Source organism: Myodes glareolus, chromosome 9 (assembly GCF_982192425.1).
Source record: "Myodes glareolus chromosome 9, mMyoGla1.1, whole genome shotgun sequence".
Taxonomy (NCBI): Eukaryota; Metazoa; Chordata; class Mammalia; order Rodentia; family Cricetidae; genus Myodes; species Myodes glareolus.
The window spans coordinates 88154399-88176379 of record NC_142034.1 but is presented as its reverse complement, the minus strand read 5'-3'; the positions used below and the strand labels follow the sequence as shown (position 1 = coordinate 88176379).

The window sequence follows — 21981 nt, the reverse complement described above, 5'->3', positions numbered from 1 at the left end:
CCGCATCAAACCACACAGTGCAACGCTGTGTCCCAAGCTCTTGTCTAGACATTCTGATTTACTCAGCAAGAAAGCCTCCCTCCCTGTCTGGAGTAAGTTTTCAGCATTGCTGGACAGTTCTGTCTTCCCTTTCAAACATGGGGAACCGGCAGGCTGAGCGAGCAGTTGTGATGCTCGCTCCCTCCGAGGCAGAGCAAGTTCACCTGCCTCAGATCCATTCCGGCCTCTTGGCTTCAGAGGCAGAAACTTGATTTTTTTTCCAGCTAAGCAACAGTGCTCGCCTCTCAAGCTCCCTCGCAGTGGAGTGGGATAGCCAAGGAGGAGCAAGGGGAAGCTGCTGGATGCGACTTGAAGAAGAATTCTGGGCTGTGAGATACACAAGCATATTCATCTCTAATCCTTCCGGGTGGACGATTGCCTCAATGGTGGGGTCTCAGTAAAGACAGCAAACCAGAGAAAGAGAAGGAGCATGAGCTTCCAGCAACACCAGAGGGCTTGGAGCTTGGATTGTTTCCTCCTGTTCTTCAGCAACACAGGGACAACTTCAACAATTTCCTCTTCCTCCTTCTCATCATGCAGGGAATTGAACTTAGGACCTTACATGTGCTTGGCAAACATTTTACCAGGGAGCCACATTCCCAGACCAGGACTTTCTCATTTCTATCATTTCTTCCGCCTCTTCCTAGTAACCAAGTGTAATTCTTACTGTACAATACACAATTTATAGCAAATGATTCAAATTTAAAATCTATAGTAGGGTTTAAATTTTTTTTTCTCTGTAACCTAGACTTCCCTCGAACTCACAGTAGTCTTTCTAATTAGCATCCCAAGCGCTGGGATCACAGATGTGAGCCACCATGCCTAGTTTTAATTTTTTTTTTAGCCCAAATACATGTCAGCACACCAAAACAAACAATAACATCAGGCAGGAACAATCATGGGAGATTTACGGAACATAAACTGTGAAAGGGTTTTAGGTACCACTGTGCCAAGCGAGCCTTGTTGCCTTCAGAGACTGTAAGTACAGGCCCATGATGCTCCCAGGGGGCCTTCCCCTTGGCTGCCCCGAGGTCAGGGATCTCCGTACTAAACCCCGAGGGTGCATCCACTTACCAGCTGCCCTCCAGTGTCTGGGAGCCGCTTCTCCCCTCCTGCCTCTTCTCCAGCTCCACAGCCGTCTGTTCCAGCAGGGCAGACACAGTATCCTGAGAGACAGAGGCCGCCAGATCAGCAGGGGCTCCGGGTGCCACCTTACCTACCAGCGTCTCAGACAGGTACCCCTCCTAGAGAACACAGGGTAAAGCCCGAAGGTTGGAGCAGCCAAGCATCTGGCCCATGGGAACTACTGTTTTGGTTTTCACTGGCCAGTCTGCGTCTCTCTATGTGTGTGGATCTACTTAGCAGAATTGGCTTAGCAGCGAAGGGAAAGCATTAGGGTTCTGATTGGAGGAGATCAGAGAGTTGTCTGTCAGAGTCTCTGTGTCCTACGAATCATCAATGACACAGCAGTGCAGTAAGGGTCTAGAGAGAGGCAAGCACTCTCTAGTGCTTGTGTGTCTGGGGACAAGGACCCAGTGACAAGTGGGAGACTGAATACGTGGAGGGCTTCCCGGAAAAGGACCTGAGTGGCGCCATTACTGAGGAGGGAGGTGTGACCAGAGAGAATTATTGAATCTCTCCGACCCTCATTTTCTCCCAACAAGCACAGGAAAGTCTTCATGGAGATTATTTCTGATGATCTGGGCGCTGATGAGTGGCCTAGCAAACAGTATTCAGTAGACAGCCCCTGACATCTGAGCAAAGACAAGCTGTGGCTTTCTGATCACGTGGTTAATTTACCACCATCCTCAGCCAGGGGTCGGGGTGGGGGTCGCAAGGCTAGGAAACTCCTGAGGAGTGCTTTGGAGAAGGAAAGAAAGAGCTAAAGGTAAGCAAGGACCATGGCAGGTGGTTTGCTCACATAGAGCAGCTCACTGAACCACACAGCCATCACGTTCTGCAGAGAGAAGCCAGGAGCTGGGGGTGGCTTTTTGGATGCATGTCTTTTTTGGCTTTGGTTTAGAGACAGGGTCTCTTTGCATAACCCTGGTTGGCCTAGAACCTGCTTTGTAGAGCAGGCTGGCCTCAAACTTTCAATCCTCCTGTTTCTGCCTCCTCATGCCAGAGATGGTGTAGGGATGTTTTCAATGATTAGCGCTAAAACATATTGTCAAACCAAAGCAAGGAAAACGCTTTCAAGTAACTCAAAACAGCCCAGCTGCCATTTACCCAGCTCTTGCAAGAAGCACTCGCTAGATCCATTTCTTGGAAGTTTCTCAGCAACCTTATCTCAAACTTTCCTTACCAGACACGGAAAACCAAAACAGACAAATAACATGGAGGCTCAGAGAGGTGACGTGCTATCGCCCAGCCGGAAAGAGCCAATTCTGAACAGTCTTTCCTTAAACTTCCTCCAGTCTCAGGTTCTCCAGAAAGAACTATGGTCTCAATCTCCCAGGTTTCTCCTTCCTTCTGTACTTCTTTTATCCCGGATCTCACTTGTGTTAGCCTGGCCTCATCACTGAACCACAAACTACTCATATAGCCCTCAACATCACTTTGGAAAAACTTCAATATTATTATTATTATTATAATAATCAGAGAAGCGATATAAGGCACAGAAGAATATAGAAGCATAAAATAAAAACCCTCAAGAAGCTGGGTCTTGACCATTCAGGGAAGACCGTTCCTGGATGACCCTCTCCTGCCCCATTTCTGTTTCCTCCTACCCCAGGCTCCTCTCCTCCACCATTGCAAGCTGGGATCTGGTTCATCAGGTGCTGCAGGGGTGGGGCTGGAGGTGCCCACTTAGCCCACTCACCTTGTGGTCAGGCCCTGTAGCTCCCGCTGGTTGGGGTTCCCTGCACTGTTTCTTCAAGTATTTGTAGCTCAGGAGGTTGTACCAGCGTGTTGACCTCTCCCCAGACCGGCAGACCTCAGCCAGGCTGATCTGGGCGCCTCCCTGTTAGGGACAAACAATGAGAAACATATAAATATGCCAGCTAATGGAGACAACACGGAAGACAGCAGTCCCCATGAGATAGGGGCGGAGCTTCCTAATAGGGTTTCAGCCCTGTCTGGTCTCGTGTGAACTTAAACCCCTCACATAGCTGGGACTAGCACATATAATGCTATTTATACACCCCATCCCCTCCCTTTTTAAGAGACCTTGAACTCACTTCATCACCTACCCTAGTCCTGAACTCAGCCTCTTGAGTGCTAATTTTACAGCCATTATGCCACCAAGTTCAGCTTCTATGAATGTATATATCTAATGTCTTCTGGCACACTCTTCATGTGGCCGAGGCAAGCCTCAAACTTGCTGTACAGCTCAAGATGACTTTGAACTTCTGATCCTTCTGTCTCCACCTCCCTAGAGTTGGGACTATGGGTATGTGCTACCAGACTCACACGTGGCCCATTTTTTTTAAAAAAAGATTTATTTATTTATGTATACAGTGTTCTGTCTGTGTGTATGCTTGCAGGTCAGAAGAGGGCACCAGACCCCATTACAGATGGTTGTGAGCCACCATGTGGTTGCTGGGAATTGAACTCAGGACCTTTGGAAGAGCAGGCAGTGCTCTTAACCACTGAGCCATCTCTCTAGCCCCACGTGGCCCAGTTTTAAAAAACTGGCTATTTGAATTTTGATTGTTGATACTTCTCCTGCGCTGAGCTGGGTTAGGTTCTGGGTTGAATACTAAAGATGACGAGGGTCCCTACACAGCCCCATTTCCTAGCAGTTAAGAGTCCCAAGGAGCAAAACACTGAACAGGCAATTACAAAAGAGGTTGTTTTACATTCCTTAGGGGAGGAATTTGCCAGCATCTCGCAAAATATGGATACATTTTACCCCGTGGCTTGGGAATTACACGTGTAGGCATCTATCACGTACAAAACGACCCATGAACAGGAACCTTCATTTTGGCTTTCTTTGTGATAGTACAAGAAGTTGCTATGTAGTTGAGACTGGCCTTGAATTACTAATCCTCCTGACCCCAACTTTCTGGGATTATAGGTGCACACACAGATGCAAAACCAACCACACACACACACACACACACACACACACACACACAGAGAGAGAGAGAGAGAGAGAGAGAGAGAGAGAGAGAGAGAGAGAGAGAGATTTGCACTATGTCTGAGGTACAAAAGGTCAGATGATCATGTGTTTAATAAGAAATAGCAAGCATCTAAGGAATAGCAAATCTAAATGGCTACCGATAGAAGGTACATGGTAAGATGGGGTTGGAGACAAAGAGTGGTAGCTTTTCCTGAACCCTTCTTTGAAACATACAAATGCACTCCTTAGGTTAAAAATGTAAAGCCGTACACTGACCTACCTCACCAATAAGGAACCTATTCAAGTACAGCACCCTCCGATCCAACCCCAATCGGAAGCCCTGCAGGCTAACCATATTCTTCCTTAGGCGTTTAAGAGTTCTACCCAGTCCTTTTCTGAAGAACTCAGGACAGGTTTGGGGTTCAGCTCACCCCAAACCTTTCCCTTTTGTCTTCACATAGCAGTGGCTGGGTCAACGGATGGCAGGTGTACCAGAAGCCAGCTTGTAAAGCCGGCCTCTAGTGGAGCGCGAGCTCCCTGACCTGGGGACTCTTTAACCCACCTGAGAGCCCATTTCTCCCTCTACAGGATGGGCAGTTCTAATGCCAACCTGAGCGCAAAGACTGTTTGAGCATCAATGGGATGTCACAAGTACAAAATGCATGCCATACTTTTTTCTCATGCACAAAGTTACTTAAAATATTCTATAATACCTTCAGGCTAGGAATACAAGGTGTATCTGAAACAAATTTCCTATCTAGACTTGAATTCCAGCTCCAGCGTATCTCATTATATATGCAAATATTCTAAACCAGTAAAACAACAACAACAACAAAAACCCAAAACAAACAAACAACCTCCCCCTGAAATATGAAACAGTTCTGGTCATGTGTTTCTGACAGGGATATTCAACCTAAAAAAAAGGAGGAACCAAATCATGGAGCGGACTGCTAAGGCTGGGTGACTAATAGCAATTTCTGGGAGAAGAGTGTTGCGTAGGGAGAGGAAGTCAGCATGCACTGACACTTTGCTATTTTGACATCAGTTTCCTCAGTAGGGGAACGAGGAGAATCGCTGCTCTATGCATGGCTCGGGGGCGGTGGGTTATTGTCATTTCAGGAATTAAGTAGCTGGCACGCTCCAGGCACCAGAATAAACGTAAGTCTATACAAGAATATGTATATTACTCCTTTATTCATTCAACAAGTATTCCCTGCAGCCAGAGAAGCGTCGAGAACACGATTCCTCCCCAAGGGATGACAGTTTCCTGGGGAGACACACAAACATGCTGGATATTGCAATCCGGAACATGACAGGCTGTGTCGGAGGGCCAAGCTGGGGAGGGATGATGGGAACGGCTTGGAAGCATGACGCCTTCATCGGGTTATTCTTAACGACAACGAGATGCACTGCCTGCCGGCACAGGCTCACCGGCACGAACATCCCTCGCCTTCCCAAGCTGGAAGCCTTCGGAGCGCATTTACACACTCATGGGCTCAACAGACACGATTTACTGAATAGCCTGTAAGCGTTGGCGTTTGCAAACCCTCCAAGCAGCCAGAGTGTGGGGGTAAGGGGCGCTCAGGGTTGGAGGGAAACCAGTGATGAGCGGTAACGTCCAAGGATGCCACAGGGCACAGCTTCGGTGTATTCTCTGTCCAGTTGCACAGGTTGGGGGTGGGGTTGACATCGGCAGGGGTAGGCTTTGCCAGGTGAGTGACACCAAGTGAAAAAGGAACCAGGACTCTATTGTAATGGCCACACAGTGGGGTCTGCCCTGGCAGGACCCGAGCTGAGGGACACTGGCCTTAGTGGCTGGGTGGAGGCAGTGTGATGCCACACTAACACAGGTGGTTGCATTACTGATGACAATCTTAGGGAAGGCAGGCTATGTGTTTCCCTAAACCTGGGGTCCGTGGAGGTGGGAGTCTTTAGTCACCCTGCAATGTAACTCGGTGTGTGATAGGAATACATAAAGAAGGTGAACGTGTTCAAATTCATGCCGGTCCTCCGTCATTTCACCGGATGAAGAGGGCAGGTAACTTAGTCTTTTGGGGCCTTGCTCATTCCCTAAAATGAAGATCACCCGGATACCTCTTCCTGGGGCTGTGCTGAAGGTGAAATAAGGGATTCTTGGCCCAATGGTGAACTCGCAGATGCTGCTTGTAAGAGTGACTGAAGAACTGAACACAGGCTGGCGTTTCCGCAGCCCCAGAAAAGACAGAAAAACACCGAGTAGAGCAGAGGAGCTCTTTCCCCCTCCTGACTCATGACTTGTCCTCCTCAGCCACCCAAACCAACACTTCATGTTCCCAAAGTAGCAAGGAGGCTTCCCATTGGTCCTGGGCAGCAACAAGCCACTGTAAGATCAGCGAGGGTTTTTTTTTTTGGCTGTTGCCATAGCAACCAGCCATGGCCAGACTTCAATTAGGAAGGTAGAATAAAAGGCACCCACTTAGGAGAAGAAAACAGGATTTAGTTTCTTCCCAGGGCTGAGGGAAAGACTCGCCAGAGGAGCCTGGGTCTGGAAATGCTTCTCAGTATCCACTATGTTCCTGAAACCATTTTTGCCACCATTTGTGGTCTTCAGAGAGCCCCGAGCTAGCTAAGAAAGGACACTGAAGGGCTCACATGTACACCCTGCAGAGAAGGGGCCCAAATACACTCTGCTACTGTGTTAACTGTGTGACCCAAAGCAAGATCTTCACCTCCGTGACTCAGTTTCCCACTGGTGCAAATGACCTATTTTATAAGACAAATGAAATCAATGGGGAGAATGCTTGTCAGGGACCTAATTTGGTGTCTGTCAGAAAATGTCACCCAACTGACATTCACTGCTGCATTTGTGTCCATGGTAACATCATCATAAGAGGTGTGTGTGTGTGGGTGTGTGTGTGTTTTAAAGATTTATTTATTTATTTATTTATTTATTTATTTATTTTTTACAGTATTCTGTCTGCATGTATGCCTGCAGACCAGAAGAGGGTACCAGATTTCATTAAAGATGGTTGCGAGTCACCATGTGGTTGCTGGGAATTGAACTCTAGGCCTCTGGAAGAACAACCAGTGCTCTTAACCTCTGAGCCATCTCTCCAGCCCCAAGAGGTGTGGTTTCTGCCGTGGGCAGCGTAGGAAAATGGCTGACGCTCACGTCCACTGAGTACTTAGCAGGTTCCCAAATTTGCTGACTCTCCATCTGCATTTGGACCAGAGCACCAGGTGACGCAACACTTGCCACGGGCACTGAGAGGGGGCAGCACCGCAGGGATGCTTCATCGGATACGAGACCAGATGGGATGGTTGGCAGTGAGGGCCACATTACAGATTTGGGAACTGAGCCTGGCATTGGAGACTCTCGGGTGGTGGGGCTGGGAAGGAAGGGCTAGCCGGGTGACTTGTCCTTATATCCTGAGGGTGCAGTCCCCAAATTCCCCAGCACAAAGGATTCTCCACCACAAGCGGATCCAAATGAAGCTGGATAGCTAAGAGTCCCCCACTCTGGGCAAAGACCCACGGCTACCATCAGGAGAAAGAGTAGCCTGCAGGGGAGGTAGCAACTGCCACCGTTACTTTCTCAGCTTCCAGACGTGGATGCTCAGTGCCATGGACAAATCCCTGGCCTGTCCTCTACACAAGTTTCACGTTTTCTTTTGTCACTTGAATCCATCTACTCCCAAAACAGCCCGCACCACAGTTCGTCTGTGTGTTAGCTGCCTTGTGTAGGGGGCTCTCTCACCAGATCTCCAGTGCCCAACACAGGCGCCAGAGCCTAATAGGCTCCCAGCAGAGACCAGGGCGAGCAGAGCTCTCTTTTAACTCTAAAGCCCACACTGATTTAAAGACGCTGGAGCTGTCATTTAAACACTCAGAAACGGCACCAGAGTTAAGAAAGCCTTTCATTTGGTTCAGTTCATTTTATCCCAGAAGCCCCGGGGGAGGGGTTATTCAAGGTTGAACAACCTTACTCTGCCTGTATTTAAGTGCATGGCTTTCACAGGGCCGTAGCATCTCCAGCCCCGGCTCCTGTCAGTGCAGAGAGGGGGAGGAAGCTGGAGGAGCAGAGAGGGCCCATTAACTGAGAACCTGTGTCAGACTCATTGGTAGGTGCTTTGTATGCACGCTTGCAAACCTCAAGACGCTCCCCAGTGTGCAATCAGGGGGCACTTTGTAGACAAAGAAAGTGAAAAGTGGAGGTGTTTAGGAACTTGCCCATGATCCCTCAGCTCAGGGGGTAAAGGTGGGATTTGAACATCAGGTTGTTTTTACGACTCTGTGCTTCTTGTCTGATCTCCATGCTGCACGGAGAAGCTGAGGCCGACGGCATGCACATCCAGGTCCTTTCAGGCCCACTACTCCTCTCACAGCAAGGGGCTCTCTTGTGATGACAAGACTGAGACTACTCTTCTCTGGGGAGGCTTCTCTGCCTGAAATCCAGGCCGAATATGACACATACCCAACCTGTTATGACCAGGTCAGGTGGACAGACAGACAGAGACAGACTCAGCTCTCACCAGGCACTCTTCTGCATGGCTCCTGTCTGTGGTACAGACATCTACACGTAAGGTCTTCTGGTGAAGGGCTGGGTAGGACATAGACACCCAGAATGCCTCATTGAACACGAGGGTATCTGCAGAGTCTAGAGGCCGGGTTCGGAACAGGCAGGTGCTGCTTTCAGAGCAAGGCAGGATGGCTACACGGATGTTCCTGGGGGAGGGGGGGACAGAACCGTCAGAGAGCTGGGTCAGCTGTGTGGGGTGACGTACTGCAGAAATCCCCAGAGAGACAGTTGTGAAGGAGAGAGAGCAGAATGTCTTATGCGAGGGATTCAGGAAGGGGCTCTGGGGTACCAACTGCTCTTCCTGCCATGGGTTTCCAAATTCCTAAGGGTCCCAAAGGCTGTGGAAGCAGCAATTCATCAGAACTGAGCAAGGGTGGGAACAGAGCCGCCCACGCACCGAAGGCAGATGCTCTAATCTCTGCAGGCAGGAGTCGACCATTCTGTTTTGTGTGTGCATGCGAGTCGAGGCCAGAGGTCAACCTTGTGTGTCAGTCCTCACATGCCTTTTAGTTTGTCTTTTAAAACAGAATCTCTCATTGGCTTGGAGCTTGCCAAATAGGCTAGGCTGGCTGGCTACCAATCTCCAGGGATTTGCCTATCTATGACTCCCCATTTCTGGCCCTGGCATTGTCTGAGGGGCAGAAACGAGACAATCTAGAGCTCTGGTCTGGCCTTCTGTGGGTTTTGCTAGATTTCTCTTCTCCCCCCACATCCTATCCCAGGACACTGGCTGAATACAGTAACCGCTGTCCGCAGGCCTTGTGGTCTAGTTACGGGAGGAAATGTCTAGGTCGATGAATGCATTGTAACACACACCCAGACTACAGCAAGAATGCATGTAGACAGCGCAGGTGCCTGCTGTCCTTGCAACCTCTAAGGTAACACGTGAATCATGCACACCCTTCCTAGAGAACCAGAGAGTCGTTTCTGCACAGAGAGGATAATAGGGACCCGACTGTTCTCATGAGGTCACAGACCAGGAGATTTCCAAGCAGGAAGGACCAGCTTGCTCAGCAGTCCTTGAGCAGTGGGTGGTGGATGCATCCAGGCTGCATCAGGAAGTGGGGGAAGCTGTCTACTGTGCCAGTCTCCAAAGCTAGTAAGTGTACCAGTGTGTGTGTGTGCATGCACGCGCGCGTGTGTGTGTGGACGCAGGCAGCACTAGTGTGCTCGCTTGCATTAAATGCCTGCGGTGGTATCTGGAGTTAGAGCTTTCCCAGGGAGAGCGCAGGTGAGAGAGACGCACAAATGCAGGGTTCTGTACTCACACTTTCTGCTCTTGCTGCAGTAACAGAGCGGAGAGGTTACTCAGCTGGATTACTAATATTGCAAATTGTCTATTCTTCTCATCATACCTGAAATGAAGGGGTGGATAAAACAACGATCAGCAAATCATTTATTTCCTCTCCTTCTCCTTTCTACTTCCCCCTCCCATCTTTCAAACAGGGTCTCGCTGTATAGTCCTGGCTAGACTATGTAGACCAGACCGGCCTTGAACTCACAGAAACCCTTCTGCTTCCCCAATGTCAGGATTAAGGGTGTGTGCCACTATGCCCAACATTTTCTTTCTTTCTTTCCATTAATTAATTATACAATATTCTGAAGGCCAGAAGAGGGCACCAGACCTCATTACAGGTGGTTGTGAGCCATCATGTGGTTGCTGGGAATTGAACTCAGGACCTTTGGAAGAGCAGGCAATGCTCTTAACCACTGAGCCATCTCTCCAGCCCCAACATTTTCTTTCTTAAGATTCATCAGTCAGTGCTGCTGGCTGCTCTGTCCAGTGTGGTGAGCTGAACAGTACCCACCTTCAGCTTTGCTGCCACGACCAGATACAGGTCCAGAACTGGCAGCCATCTGAATTTTTATTTGTTTGTTTGTTATTAAACAAAGTCTTACTATATAGCCTGGAACTTGATATGTAGACCAGCCTGGTCTCCAACTCAGAGAGATCCACCTGCCTCTGCCTCCTGAGTGCTGGGATTAAAGACGTGCACCGCCGTGCCTGGATCTGGGGATTGAACCCGGGTTTCTGTGGTGTCTTTACTGGGTAAGCCATCCAACTGGTCCACTCATTTCAATTTTACTCAGATCCTGAAATCACCCGCTTTTATTTTTCCATGGTTTTTATACCCAACATAAACTGGGGTATGAAATTTTCCGTTATTAACATTTTTGTGTAAGAATACGTGGAAGTCATCCCCCCAGGAAGAGAAGGCACCAGCAACAGCAGTGCACACGTCAGAGCTGGGCTGTGCTCTCCAGGGTCAACAATCCTGAGTTAGGATCGTTGGAACCTGGAAGGGGATGCAAAGGCAACCACCACCAGAGCAGATACTCAGCAAGCAGAAAGCCTGTGTGCTCAGCCGCTGTCCAGATCTACACCAGTCACAAGAAACTTGGCATTCCTCATCTGTGGTGAAGGGGCCAGTACTCAGGAGACCACCAAGGCTGGTGGGTCCTGCTTCTTCCGTGGATAGCCATGAAGGTATGAAGGTACAATATTGTCAATGAAGAAGAGGCCCTATATAAACCCTTCCTCTGTCCTTGTCCTCTCTCCCCCGCCCCCCCCCCCATCACTTACTTCAGGGCAATTTGAACCTGGGTGGCTCCCATGGCTTCTGATTCTTCACTGTCGAATGTAGCAGCTTCAGAAGTGCCCAGTCTATTATAAGACACCAGGGGAAGGGGTTAGTGTCCCCAAAGCTGCCCACGAACAAAAGCCTTTTCCGGACTCAGGGTTCCTGCCTGCTGTGAGCCTAGATTGCTAGCTGCGTGCTCAGTGTGTCCCTGGATCCTCATTTTCCAGGGTGCTTAGGACCCTTCTTTAGAATATACTCCATTTCTCTAGCATCTATTCCCCTGGCACACACTTTACAGTTGTCACCCCAGAACCCACATTTGCCCTGGGAGCCATGGATACCACCTGCATCTCTGCTGCCTGCATGTTGGGCATGGCTCCAAAGAGAGCTGCCTGGGGAAAGGCTAGGGCACCCAAAATACCCTTCTGCAGCCCCACCACATCCTTTGGAGCGTGGGCTTGAACATCCAGGGCTCCCACACTCCCCAGGAACGGAACACCAGCCAGGGACCCACCTCTGCGCAGAAGGCTCGTACACACCACTGTCCCCAGCCACGGACTCGTCAGACACTGCAGCAGACACACAGGCCACTTTCAGGCCACACCCTGGGGCCACACCTGCCGCTGGATGAGAGAAGGGAAAGACGAAAGAAAGTCAAGTTCCGAAATCACACAGTTCTGACCCGCTCTCCTAAGGGTTCCAGTGAACTCGAATACACCTCTGAACACTCTAGTCAGGTCCTTCTTGACTTGGGACAAGGGAAGGGGTCATATGTGATTTCATGGCTGTGATGGCTGTTCTTGCTTATCAACTTGAGCACATGTAGAATTAATTAAAACCCAAATAGCTGGGCACATATGTGAGGGATTTTTTTCCTTAATTAAATTATTTGACATGAAAGATCCACTTTAAATCCAGATATTTGGGATGGACAGATCAACCTTTAATCTGGACTATACCTTCTGTTGGAAGCCTATATAAGGACACAGAAGAAGAAAACTCTCTCTTTCTTTGCCTGTTTGTTTTGCCTTTGCTGGCAAGTTCATTCCTCACCCCTGGCATTAGAGCCTACTTATTTGGGATTCTGGGGCGCACTGAAGACCAGCTGAGACATCCAGTCTCGTGGAGAGAACAACTGCTGGATTTTAGAACCCTCTGGTAATAGGCAACCATATTGGATTAGTTGGACCACAGCTTGTAAGTCATTCTAATAAATCCTCTCTCTCTCTCGCTACACACACACACACACACACACACACACACACACACACACACACACCACAAACACATTCAGGGGATCTGCTTTCCTCTTCTGACTTTTAAAGGTATGGGCACAAATGTGGTGCATATAAGTGCAAGCATGCTAAACACTCATTCACATAAAATATAAAACTGCCTGGTTTCAAACATGGCTCTGCCATAGGCTGCTTTTTGACCATGGGACACTGACTGAACCTAAGTAAGTCCCAGGTTTCCCCTTCGTGAGGTGAAGATAACAACACTTACTTTAGGGGACTGAATGGGGGAAAGTCCACAGTATGGAGACTTCAATTCCTCTGTGAGGTTCAGGGTGTGTGTGTGTGTGTGTGCGTGCATGTGTGCACACACAAGTGTATAGGTGCTTGTGCGATGTATACATACATGTTCAGTCCAGAGGTCAACTCAAGTGCTGTTCCTCGGGAACCACACCCCTTGTTTCTTTGAGACAGGGTCTCCCATATCTTAGAACCATATCTCTAAGGCTCACCATTAAGATAGAGTAGTTGGCCAGCAAGCCCCAGGGATCCACATCTCGGCCTTCTAGTGCTAGGATTAGATGCACACACTACCAATACTGGCTTCTTATCACCTTTTAAACGCGGATTCTGGGAGTTTCACTCAGGCCCTCATGTTTGTGAAGCAAACACTTGACTAGCTCTCCAGACCTGACAGGTTTGGGTTTTTAAGACTGGATTATAGGGTGTATCCAAGATGAGCTTCAAACTCCTGATCTTTCCGCCTAAACCTCCTCGGTGCTGGGATTACAAGACAGAGTCATCCTGCGCAGAGAGTAGTACTGTTTTCTAGGTCTTCCCTACACACCCGGGACAAATTAACAGCCCTTTGCCTATTAAAGGAAAGCAAGGGAGGATGCAGCCATAGTCAGCTCCTCCTTCTCTCCCCCCTCTCTTCCCTTAGCAGAAGTCTCTGGCTGGGGTCATAACTGGGCTCGTTGCATGTGGTCCACGTTTCCTCCATGCCCAAATAATGGCACGCAGGACCCACTGCCAGACCCTGAGCTACAGATGGGAAGAAATCACATCTTGCTGTCCATGAAGGCTAGCTCCAGGTATTTCACCCTACAGCCAAACACTCCTATAAGCACTGTGCAAGCCCAGTTCTGGGGTAGACGGAGACGACCCAGGGGCTGGATGTATGGTGGCACACTGAGATGGGGGTTTTAGCAGGCTGGGGAAACAGGCCATTTTGGTGAGGAGAGCCTGGGATACATCTGGTGCCGGAGATGCAGGAAAAAGGCTTTCCCAGCCCTGTGCCACACCTGCTGAGCCCTGGGGGAGACTTCCCACCTTCAGCCCTGCTCTCTCTCCGCTCTCCACTAAACCACTTAAGGAGATTAATTTGTCTGCTGACTGAACGGCAGCACTAATCGCATAACCTGCTTAGTGGCTGAGCCCTGCCTGGCATAGCTCACAGCAGGGCAAGGTTGCTGGAGATGGCGTGAAAGAAACAGGTTGTCACCTTGCTGTCTTTAGCCCAGGAGTTCGGAGACCACTGTTGGAAGGGGAGATGGGGGGGGGGGGGGAGGGGGACCAGGAGGGCCTCTTTCCAGGACCAGGTTGGAGTCTGAATGTCCTGATGTGGCCCTGGATTCTGAACAAAGACCTCTTAAGCCAAGGAAGAGCTTTTACCCACACCCCCTTCTCCCTGGGGATCAATTTCCTGAGGCTTGCCACCTGCCATAAGAGGAGGCTTGTTTTTATTTTTGTTCGGGAGAACTCAGCGAGATTCCCTTCCTGATGAGGGAACCCCAGGGATCTCTCAGTCCCTCTTTAAAGAAATGGCTGACACCAGGAGCCTTTAGTTAACTGTGAAACTTCACTCCCGCGCTACTGACTCCTATGCACAGACTGGCAGTTCCAGGCACAGCAGCCACGCTACTGCCCATTCTAAAAAAGACAATGCACACTTCGCAGAGGGATGAGGCTTAAATGGATAGACACATGCTCCAGGACCTGAGTGAACCTTGGATGCCTCGACCCAAGCACAAAAACCAATACTGTGGTTGCTAGGGCACTGTGGGTGCAAGGTGGGGGCCATAGATGAGCTTGCTGGGCACTCTGCTACATCATGTCCAGGTGGGGCGAGCAAGTGCCAAGAGAGTCACACATTTGTGGGACACTGAACCCATCCAGGGATTGGGCTCTGAGATCAGAAAGACCTAGCTTCCTCATTTGCTGCGAGGACAAGCCTGGCCAGTAGATGTGACCTCTTTGAACCTCAGCCTTCTCATCTATGAAATGGGAAGAGAAGAAACAATCCATTTTCCTTCTTCCCTCCCTCCCCCTCCTTCCCTTCTCTGTCTCTGTCTCTGTCTCTCTCTCTCTCCAGTACATCTCAATCTCAGATAAGAGAACTGCATTGCATTCTGTGGCAGCGGCTATGGTTTTTTTTTTTTTCCATAAACCTAGGCAATCAATTTCACCAGCAGCATCTAATCTGAAGATTCCCATCTGACTCCTAACCAGAATGCTCTCTTTGATTTCATGAAGAAATGCAAGCCATTCCTAGGGTTCCCAAGGTCCTTGCTACAATTAGTATATAATCCACACCCCACTACCAGGTCCTGTATGACCAGGACGCTGCCACTGACCCATAGCTTTCCTTGGTCCCAAGTCACAACCACTGCTATGGCCCCATACACTCACTCCCTTCCTTCCTCTCATTGTGTGTATTTATGTGCATGTGTGCACACAAGCGTGCCATGGCGCGCATACGGAGGTCAGAGGACAACTTTTGGGAGTCAGCGCTCCTTTTCACCGTGGGTTCAGGGTATTGAACTCAGCTGTCAAGTTTGTGCAGCCAGCACCTCTACCCATTGCTTTTGTGTTTTGAGATACAATTTCAAAACTCCCAACCAAAGAGGCTGCATAGTGGAAGATGACTTCGACCTCCTAACCCTCACACCCCTTCCTCCTAAATGCTGGGATTATAGTTGAATGCTACCACACCTTCTTATACCCAGGCCCCCAACCAAGCCCTTCTCATCATTTAAACCTCTATCCATTCTCAAAGAGCCACCTCACCCACATTCAAAGGCTCTCACACATGCCCTGCTGGATTTACTTCACATGCTTTTGTCTGGTATGTATCTAGTGCACGTGGCTCCAGAGGAACCTATGCTTTTTAAGAGCGGTGTCTGTCATCTACACGGGTCCTTAGCAACCAAGTTTGCCATTTGACATGTCTGTGGAAAGCTTAGCTAATCCATGTACACTCAACTGCACGGGTCCTTAGCAACTAAATTTGCCATATGACATGTCTGTGGAAAGCTTAGCAGAATTAATCCATGTATATTCAATGAGCCCAGGATCTGGGATTCATTTTGGTAGGTGCTGAGTAGCTATTGAATGAAATCTACCACAACAAAGCAAAACCCTAGCCCAGGACCTAGCACATTCTGCATTTGTCAGGATCTACTGAATAAATAACCAGCCACGTAAAGACTCAGCCATCGACAGTAGTCAGGAATTATCACAGGAACCCCCTGCCTCCTGGTTCCAAATAAGGACCCCAGGCTCCATACCTTGGCCCAGTGGCTTGCCCTCAGGTCCTGATTCCTCTAGCTGGTATCTTTCCCGGGTGCTGCTGCCGAGGCTCAGCTCACAGAGAGCAGTACTCAGCTCTGTGTCTTCAAACTCCAGTGGGGTCAGAAAGGCATCTCCAGACAGGAGGGGATCAGCGATGAGAGGGGAGCAGGGAGGGGACGGGGAGGAGAGAGAGGAGCGTGGCGACAGGGAAGTCATGGATTTTGGAGTGCCAGACAGGGAGCGTAAGGCCTGCAGGCGGCTGCCTCCCTCTGCCTTCTGTGTCTTGGCCACCTCATCCTCGTGGATGGTGGTGATGCAGCCCGAGGGCCGGAAGCCTGTGCCGCCCTCCAGGAAGAGCAGTTCCACCTTGCTCTGGAGCTCCGGGTCTAGCTGCTCGAACGGGTCATAATAGAGGTCAGTGAAGCTGGCTGAGGTGGAGGAGTCCAGGCTGGAGGCAGCCAGGGAGCCCCGGCTGGATGTGAGTGACCCAGGGCTGCTGCCTGAAGACAGGGACTGCATGCTACTTGAGAGGCTGGGGACAGGGAGAGGAAGAGAAAGAGAGAGAGGACAATGCAGTGAGCCGGCTTCAGGGAACTCCACCAGGTCTGGAAAACGCTAAGGGTACTGGGTATGTATCTGTCTTCCTAGCCTACTTGACAGCCTAAGCTGGGCTAGGGACCCGATTCCACTCAGGAGAAAATAAGAGATCCTGAGAAGGTCATGTACCCAAAGTAGCAGAGCTGGGCTGTGGGCCCAAGTTCAGTCCTCTTGCTTTGTAGGTCAGGCTGGCTTCAAACTTTTGATGCCCTTGTTTGAAGCTCTGAGTGCTGGGATGAGAGTCGGAAGCCACACACCTGGCTTCCAGTTTCCTTCTGCCCCTGTTTCCTATTGCTCACATTGCAACTTTATTGAAATACTTTTGCTTGTTTATTTTCTTTTATTTATTGGCTGATTGAGATGGAGGTCTCACTGTGTAGCCCTGGCAGGCCTAAAATTTGCTATGTAGACCAGGCTGGCCTCAGAGATCCAACGGCTGTACCTCCCGGGTGCTGGGATTAAAGGCGCGGGACACCATGCCCAGTCCCAGCTTTTTAATATGTTAAAATATTTAAGTTAAAAGGAGACCTTACATCATAAATGTCAACTGACAGGCAGTTTCTATTGCTATAAACAGGAAGAAACCACTTTTGCTGGGGACTAGGAAGGGAGAGAAACGTAACAAAACGCTACTATGATGATCCAGTAATATACTTCAGCCTGAGTTAAGTATGTTAAGGCTTGAGCTTATGGAAGCCTACTGTGTGCTATAGAAGTGGGCTAGCAGGCGGAAGTGACAGGATTTCACACACATGGGCATCTTCCTGGGGCCATCTCTGTGTGTATAGTCCCAAGGGATGAAGGACCACCCTGGCCAAGCCCATATCTGGTAGAATAACCTCCTTCTCTGCGTCTCATAGTCAAGGGGGATCGGTGAAGGGCATCATGGAGCTGGACCACCTCCCGGCCATCGCTCTGGGGACAGCCACCACCCACCACTCACCTTTTCAGCTGCGAGTGCAGAGAGGCCACCTGCCGAGTGGCTTCCTCCAGTTCTCTCACCAGCTGGTTCCTCTTGCTGTTTAACTTCAACCTGAAGGAAGAGAAGGCATGATGCCGCTGCCCCAAAGGGATGCCGTGCTCCAGGTCCCCTTTGGATCTCCGAGAAGGAAAACGAGGTCTGTGCCCTGAGAGATGGACACGGCAACCGAGGGACACGTGCACAGGGGCTACCGTAAAAACATCTCACTAGGGTGTGGTGAAGACATACAGTCAATTCATACACAAATTCTGTAGTAATCGTGTTGCTACCTGCCACACCTTACGGACTAGGTTACTATACCAGGAACCTAAACATAGTGCATGGATTTATTTTATGATGATATGTGCACGTGAAGATTGATTTTTAATCATTTTACAGATGAGGAAATTGAGGCTCTTGGTTACATAATTTACTCAAAACTGTGAATGGCGTGGGAGAATTAGGATTCCACCAAAGCGCCCTTCCCTCCCTCTCTTCCTTCCCTCCTTCTTTCCATCAACCACGATTTATTGAGTACCCAGGTCACACTAGATGCTGTCCCTGGGAAAGAGAACTCGCTGACACTCTTACAGAGCATGGAGGGTGGAGGACAACAGGCATCTAATTAGAGGAGGGTGTGGCAAGGTCCGGAAGAATAGAAAAGAGCAGAGGATGGGATCCCTAATTTAGACTTTGGGCAAATGGCTTTGCGGCCAGATTTCTGGCACCCGCTCTTGCCTGTGTCCTGGGTTCCCAGGCTCTCTTACGGCTGGCTGAGGCACTTGAACAACCTCTAGACAATGGGATCTGAGCAGGCAGCACGTGTATCAGCCTGAAGTGTTTAAGGAAGTGTCTTCCTCAGATCCTTGTGGCCTTAAAGGAGAGATAGAAGGGCTGTGGGCTCTTCAATGACAAGGGGGGCTGGCAGTTACTGGGAATATTAAGATATTACATGGGCAAGACTCAAACTTCAAGAGTGTTTATGCACGAGATCTGGGATTATTTATTACAGTCCATGATCCCCTACTAATAGGGAAATTTAAGCGGCTCTGTAGACAGGAGGTGGGGAGGAAAGGGTCATTCTTTTCCTGGTGAAGCGGGCGAGTTCATTCACTCTACTGTGGGGTCTGGATGATACATTCTCACGTCAAGGTGAACCATTGTTCCTCCCTGCCAGTCTGCTGGAGAAGGGGCTTGACTGGCCCTTGCTCTCTGGACCCAGGAAGGCACCAAGAGCTCAGTCAGCCCCGCCTGGCGCCTGAGGACAAGGGCTGGTTTTCACACAAAATCAAACCAAGCCAGGCCATCTCTCCACCACAACAGCCAGGCCTCTAGCTCATGAGAACGGAGGTGGCCCTTGACACAAGTGTGCAGAGGGCACGCCGTGCTTGCTCCTGGGCAAGAGAACCTGTGAAATCCCTGACAAGACAGAACAGGATGCCACCGGTAGGCTGACTGGCCTTGGCATGAGTCTTGGCCAGCTCAATTTCCAGAGCTTTCCTCCCAGATTCTTGCCTGACCTGATGGGGACAGAGAAGAGGCTGGCAGATGGGGCCTTGAGTGAACAAATCCCAGATTTCTCAAGGGAATGGACGAGGCCGTGCAATATCCCATCCCTCTCTAAGAGGAAAGCTCACAGCGGAGGATACGTCTGAGGTCGAGAAGTGGAGCTCGTGGTTTCTATAGCGCACGCCTGAGTATGCCGGGAGCAAATGCAGGCCCCCACTGGAGCCTGGGCAGGACAGCGAGGGAACTGTCCTCAGGCTGACTTGATTTCCTGAGCAGGCAAGGACAGCCACAGACAGTTACACGCAGGTGCTGCGGTCCCCTTCCAGCGACAACAGGCTTAGCAGGCCAGATGGCGTGTGAGTGATGTGCCGGGCACATGCTGGGAGGCCGTGAATGCAAAAACTGTGGAAACAGGCAGAAGATCCAGGGGGTGGGGGCCTGAATGCCCACAAGCTGTAGCTAGGCACCTGGGGTGCTGGTTAAAAATGCAATCGCCTGGGCTGCATCTCAGGCCTGAAGAACTGGTCCCCGGGGTGGGGCTGTGGTGCCCATGATCTAACAAGCATCCTGTGTGACGGTACACCAGCTCTGATGTGTGGTTCACAGAGAGAGTGAATCACAGGGAATGCAAAGAATGTGAAGACAGACCTGAAGGAGAAAGAAAGGGGGGGGTGGAATGCAAAAAGGGCATGGGGTGCTAAAGGGAAGAGAACAGAGACAAAGGGACACAGAGGGGGAAGGGAGGGAGGGAGAGACTTACAGAAAAAGAAAGCGGGAATCTAGAGCCCCCCCCCCCCCCGCACTGAATATAGACAACAGGGATCAGAATCAAGTGGCCTGAGATCCATCAGCACCGTCCCCGCCATTCCTTTGGCTTCTCTCTTCAGACCCCTCTTAGGGCACAAGTGGCATCTTGCCCTGTGCCCACGGCCTTCCTGACTGCTGCATGCGCCCAGGGACCTTGTCCCCCAGAACCCTCGTGTGGCCCGATCAGTGGAGGAGTGGAGAGTCTTGATTCCCTAGACCGGCCGTGTGGATTCACTGTTCCACCGGGGCTCCTGGGCCTTCGAAAGATGGGGTAGAAAGCAATACTGAAAGGCCTTCTGAGCGGGCAGCTGCCTAAATGGAGTAGGCGCTAGAATCTAGAGGCTTCTAATCCCAGCTCTGTCACTGGGTGATGTCAAGCGAGCCTTCATTTCCTCATCTGTACAGCAAGCTGTCAAGTTACTAGACAAACGATAGGGTCTGGCCCGTGACCAGGGCACCTTCAGGGTGCCTGAAGGATCTTCTCGTTCTAACTTCAGGAAACGAAGTTAGAATATCTCCGTTCACAATCTGGCCCAAAATGCCTGCCCATAGACTTCCGGTACTTGGTGCCTTTGCCTTCTTCTTTTTTCTCTGTGAGGCAAATGAAGCCCATACTGGTCACTAGCTTAGTCAGGGTTAACAGGCATAAGGTACCTCTTTTGACCCAGCAAGAATCAAGTAGGGCTGTGGTCAGTGTGTCCTCTCCAGCTTCTGGCAGAGAAGGGGATGGACGACCAACAACTCCCAGGGACAGTCACTGGGTCTAGTCACAGGTGAAAGTCCAGGCACGGGCACAAACGTTCACTAAGCACCTGCCCAGGCCTCCCATCCACTTTTACTTTCTAAAGGTACAGGCATACAGACAGAACCCTTATCCCCAAAGGGTATGGCTCCGGGAAAACCAGCATGGTGCCTTCAGGCAAGTGCCGGTGTGGGCTGTAAAACACCAGTTATTTAAGGTCTGCTGTTCTCCTTATACGAAAATTGCTGACGGGTCAGAGCTGGCCAGCCATTCCTGCCAGTGGAGGATAGAAGGGAAGGCGAGAGACTTTGGATGTCTCCGTTAGTAGTTCTGAATGTGCCTGGTTGGAAAGATTGGTCCAGTCAGCAATCATGGGATTCTTGAAGGCCCCAGGGTCAGGGCAAGCATCAGATGCTAGTGAAAACGGAGCTTACTCAGTAGCTAGGATGCTGCTGCGAGCTGGGTGTTTTAGAGATTAAGGGCCATGGGCCGTGTATATGCAGAACACATACAGGCGCCCGGCCTTTCCAGACTGCTCCCCATGAGGTGCATGCATGTTCCCCTGCTTTACAAACTAGACTTATGCCTGACATTGCTGGGAAAATGAATCCCCTCGCTTATTCCTGCTCCTGAACAATTATGCACATTTGAAAATCACAGTGTGGTTGCGTGGGTGTGTATCTGCTTGTACAAATATTATTAAATCATAAAAAAAAAGAATGAAATACTGTCATTTGGAGTAAGATAGATGGGTCTGGAAGACGTTTCGTTAAATGAAATAAACCGGGTACAGATAAATGCTTCATGTTCTCATTTTTAGAAGCTACAGAAATCAATCTCATAGGAGCAGAGAAGAACCATGGTGACTGGGAAGGCTAGAGGGAGGTCGGATAATGAGTTCCGAAATACATTCTCATGGGAGAAATTAGTTCTGAGGCTCCGTGCTGTGGTCACATAGCTGCAGTGGACAGGTTATTTCAAAACAGCAAGAAGATTCTGAAAGCTCCGAAAACAGAAATGAGAAATATTGACAATGGGAATGCCAATTATCCTGGTGTCGTAATTATTCAAGGTGGACATGTGCTGAAATAGCGTCCTGCTTTGTAAATATTTACAAGCACTGTTTATGTTAATATAAAGAAATTAGAATGAAAAATCACTAGCTTCGATTCTGCACGCCTTAAGTGGTAGGCGGGGAGATGCTGCTCAAAATCTGCTACGGACAGAATGAAAATAGCCAGAAGAGACTTGTAGGTTTTTAGAAAAACGCTGCCACTCTTCCGTGTTGTGTTCTCATTCTCTCTTGCTTTGTGTC

General features: G+C 49.8%; 1 protein-coding gene across 2 annotated transcripts in view; it reads right to left on the bottom strand.

Annotated features, from left to right (window-relative positions):
• The window catches only part of Wwc1 (WW and C2 domain containing 1), a 153673-nt gene that overhangs the window by 19294 nt on the left and 112398 nt on the right, over window positions 1-21981 (bottom strand). Inside the window, exons 10-17 of one of the 2 annotated variants that reach the window (XM_048436005.3) lie at window positions 17591-17680; window positions 16047-16582; window positions 11757-11865; window positions 11245-11325; window positions 9929-10015; window positions 8614-8806; window positions 2861-3001; window positions 1114-1283 (exon numbers count right to left, since the gene is read on the bottom strand). In XM_048436005.3, coding sequence (XP_048291962.1) covers window positions 1114-1283; window positions 2861-3001; window positions 8614-8806; window positions 9929-10015; window positions 11245-11325; window positions 11757-11865; window positions 16047-16582; window positions 17591-17680 — 1407 coding nt within the window. The remainder of the gene's footprint in view (window positions 1-1113; window positions 1284-2860; window positions 3002-8613; window positions 8807-9928; window positions 10016-11244; window positions 11326-11756; window positions 11866-16046; window positions 16583-17590; window positions 17681-21981) is intronic. The other variant, XM_048436006.3, reaches the window with a different exon arrangement.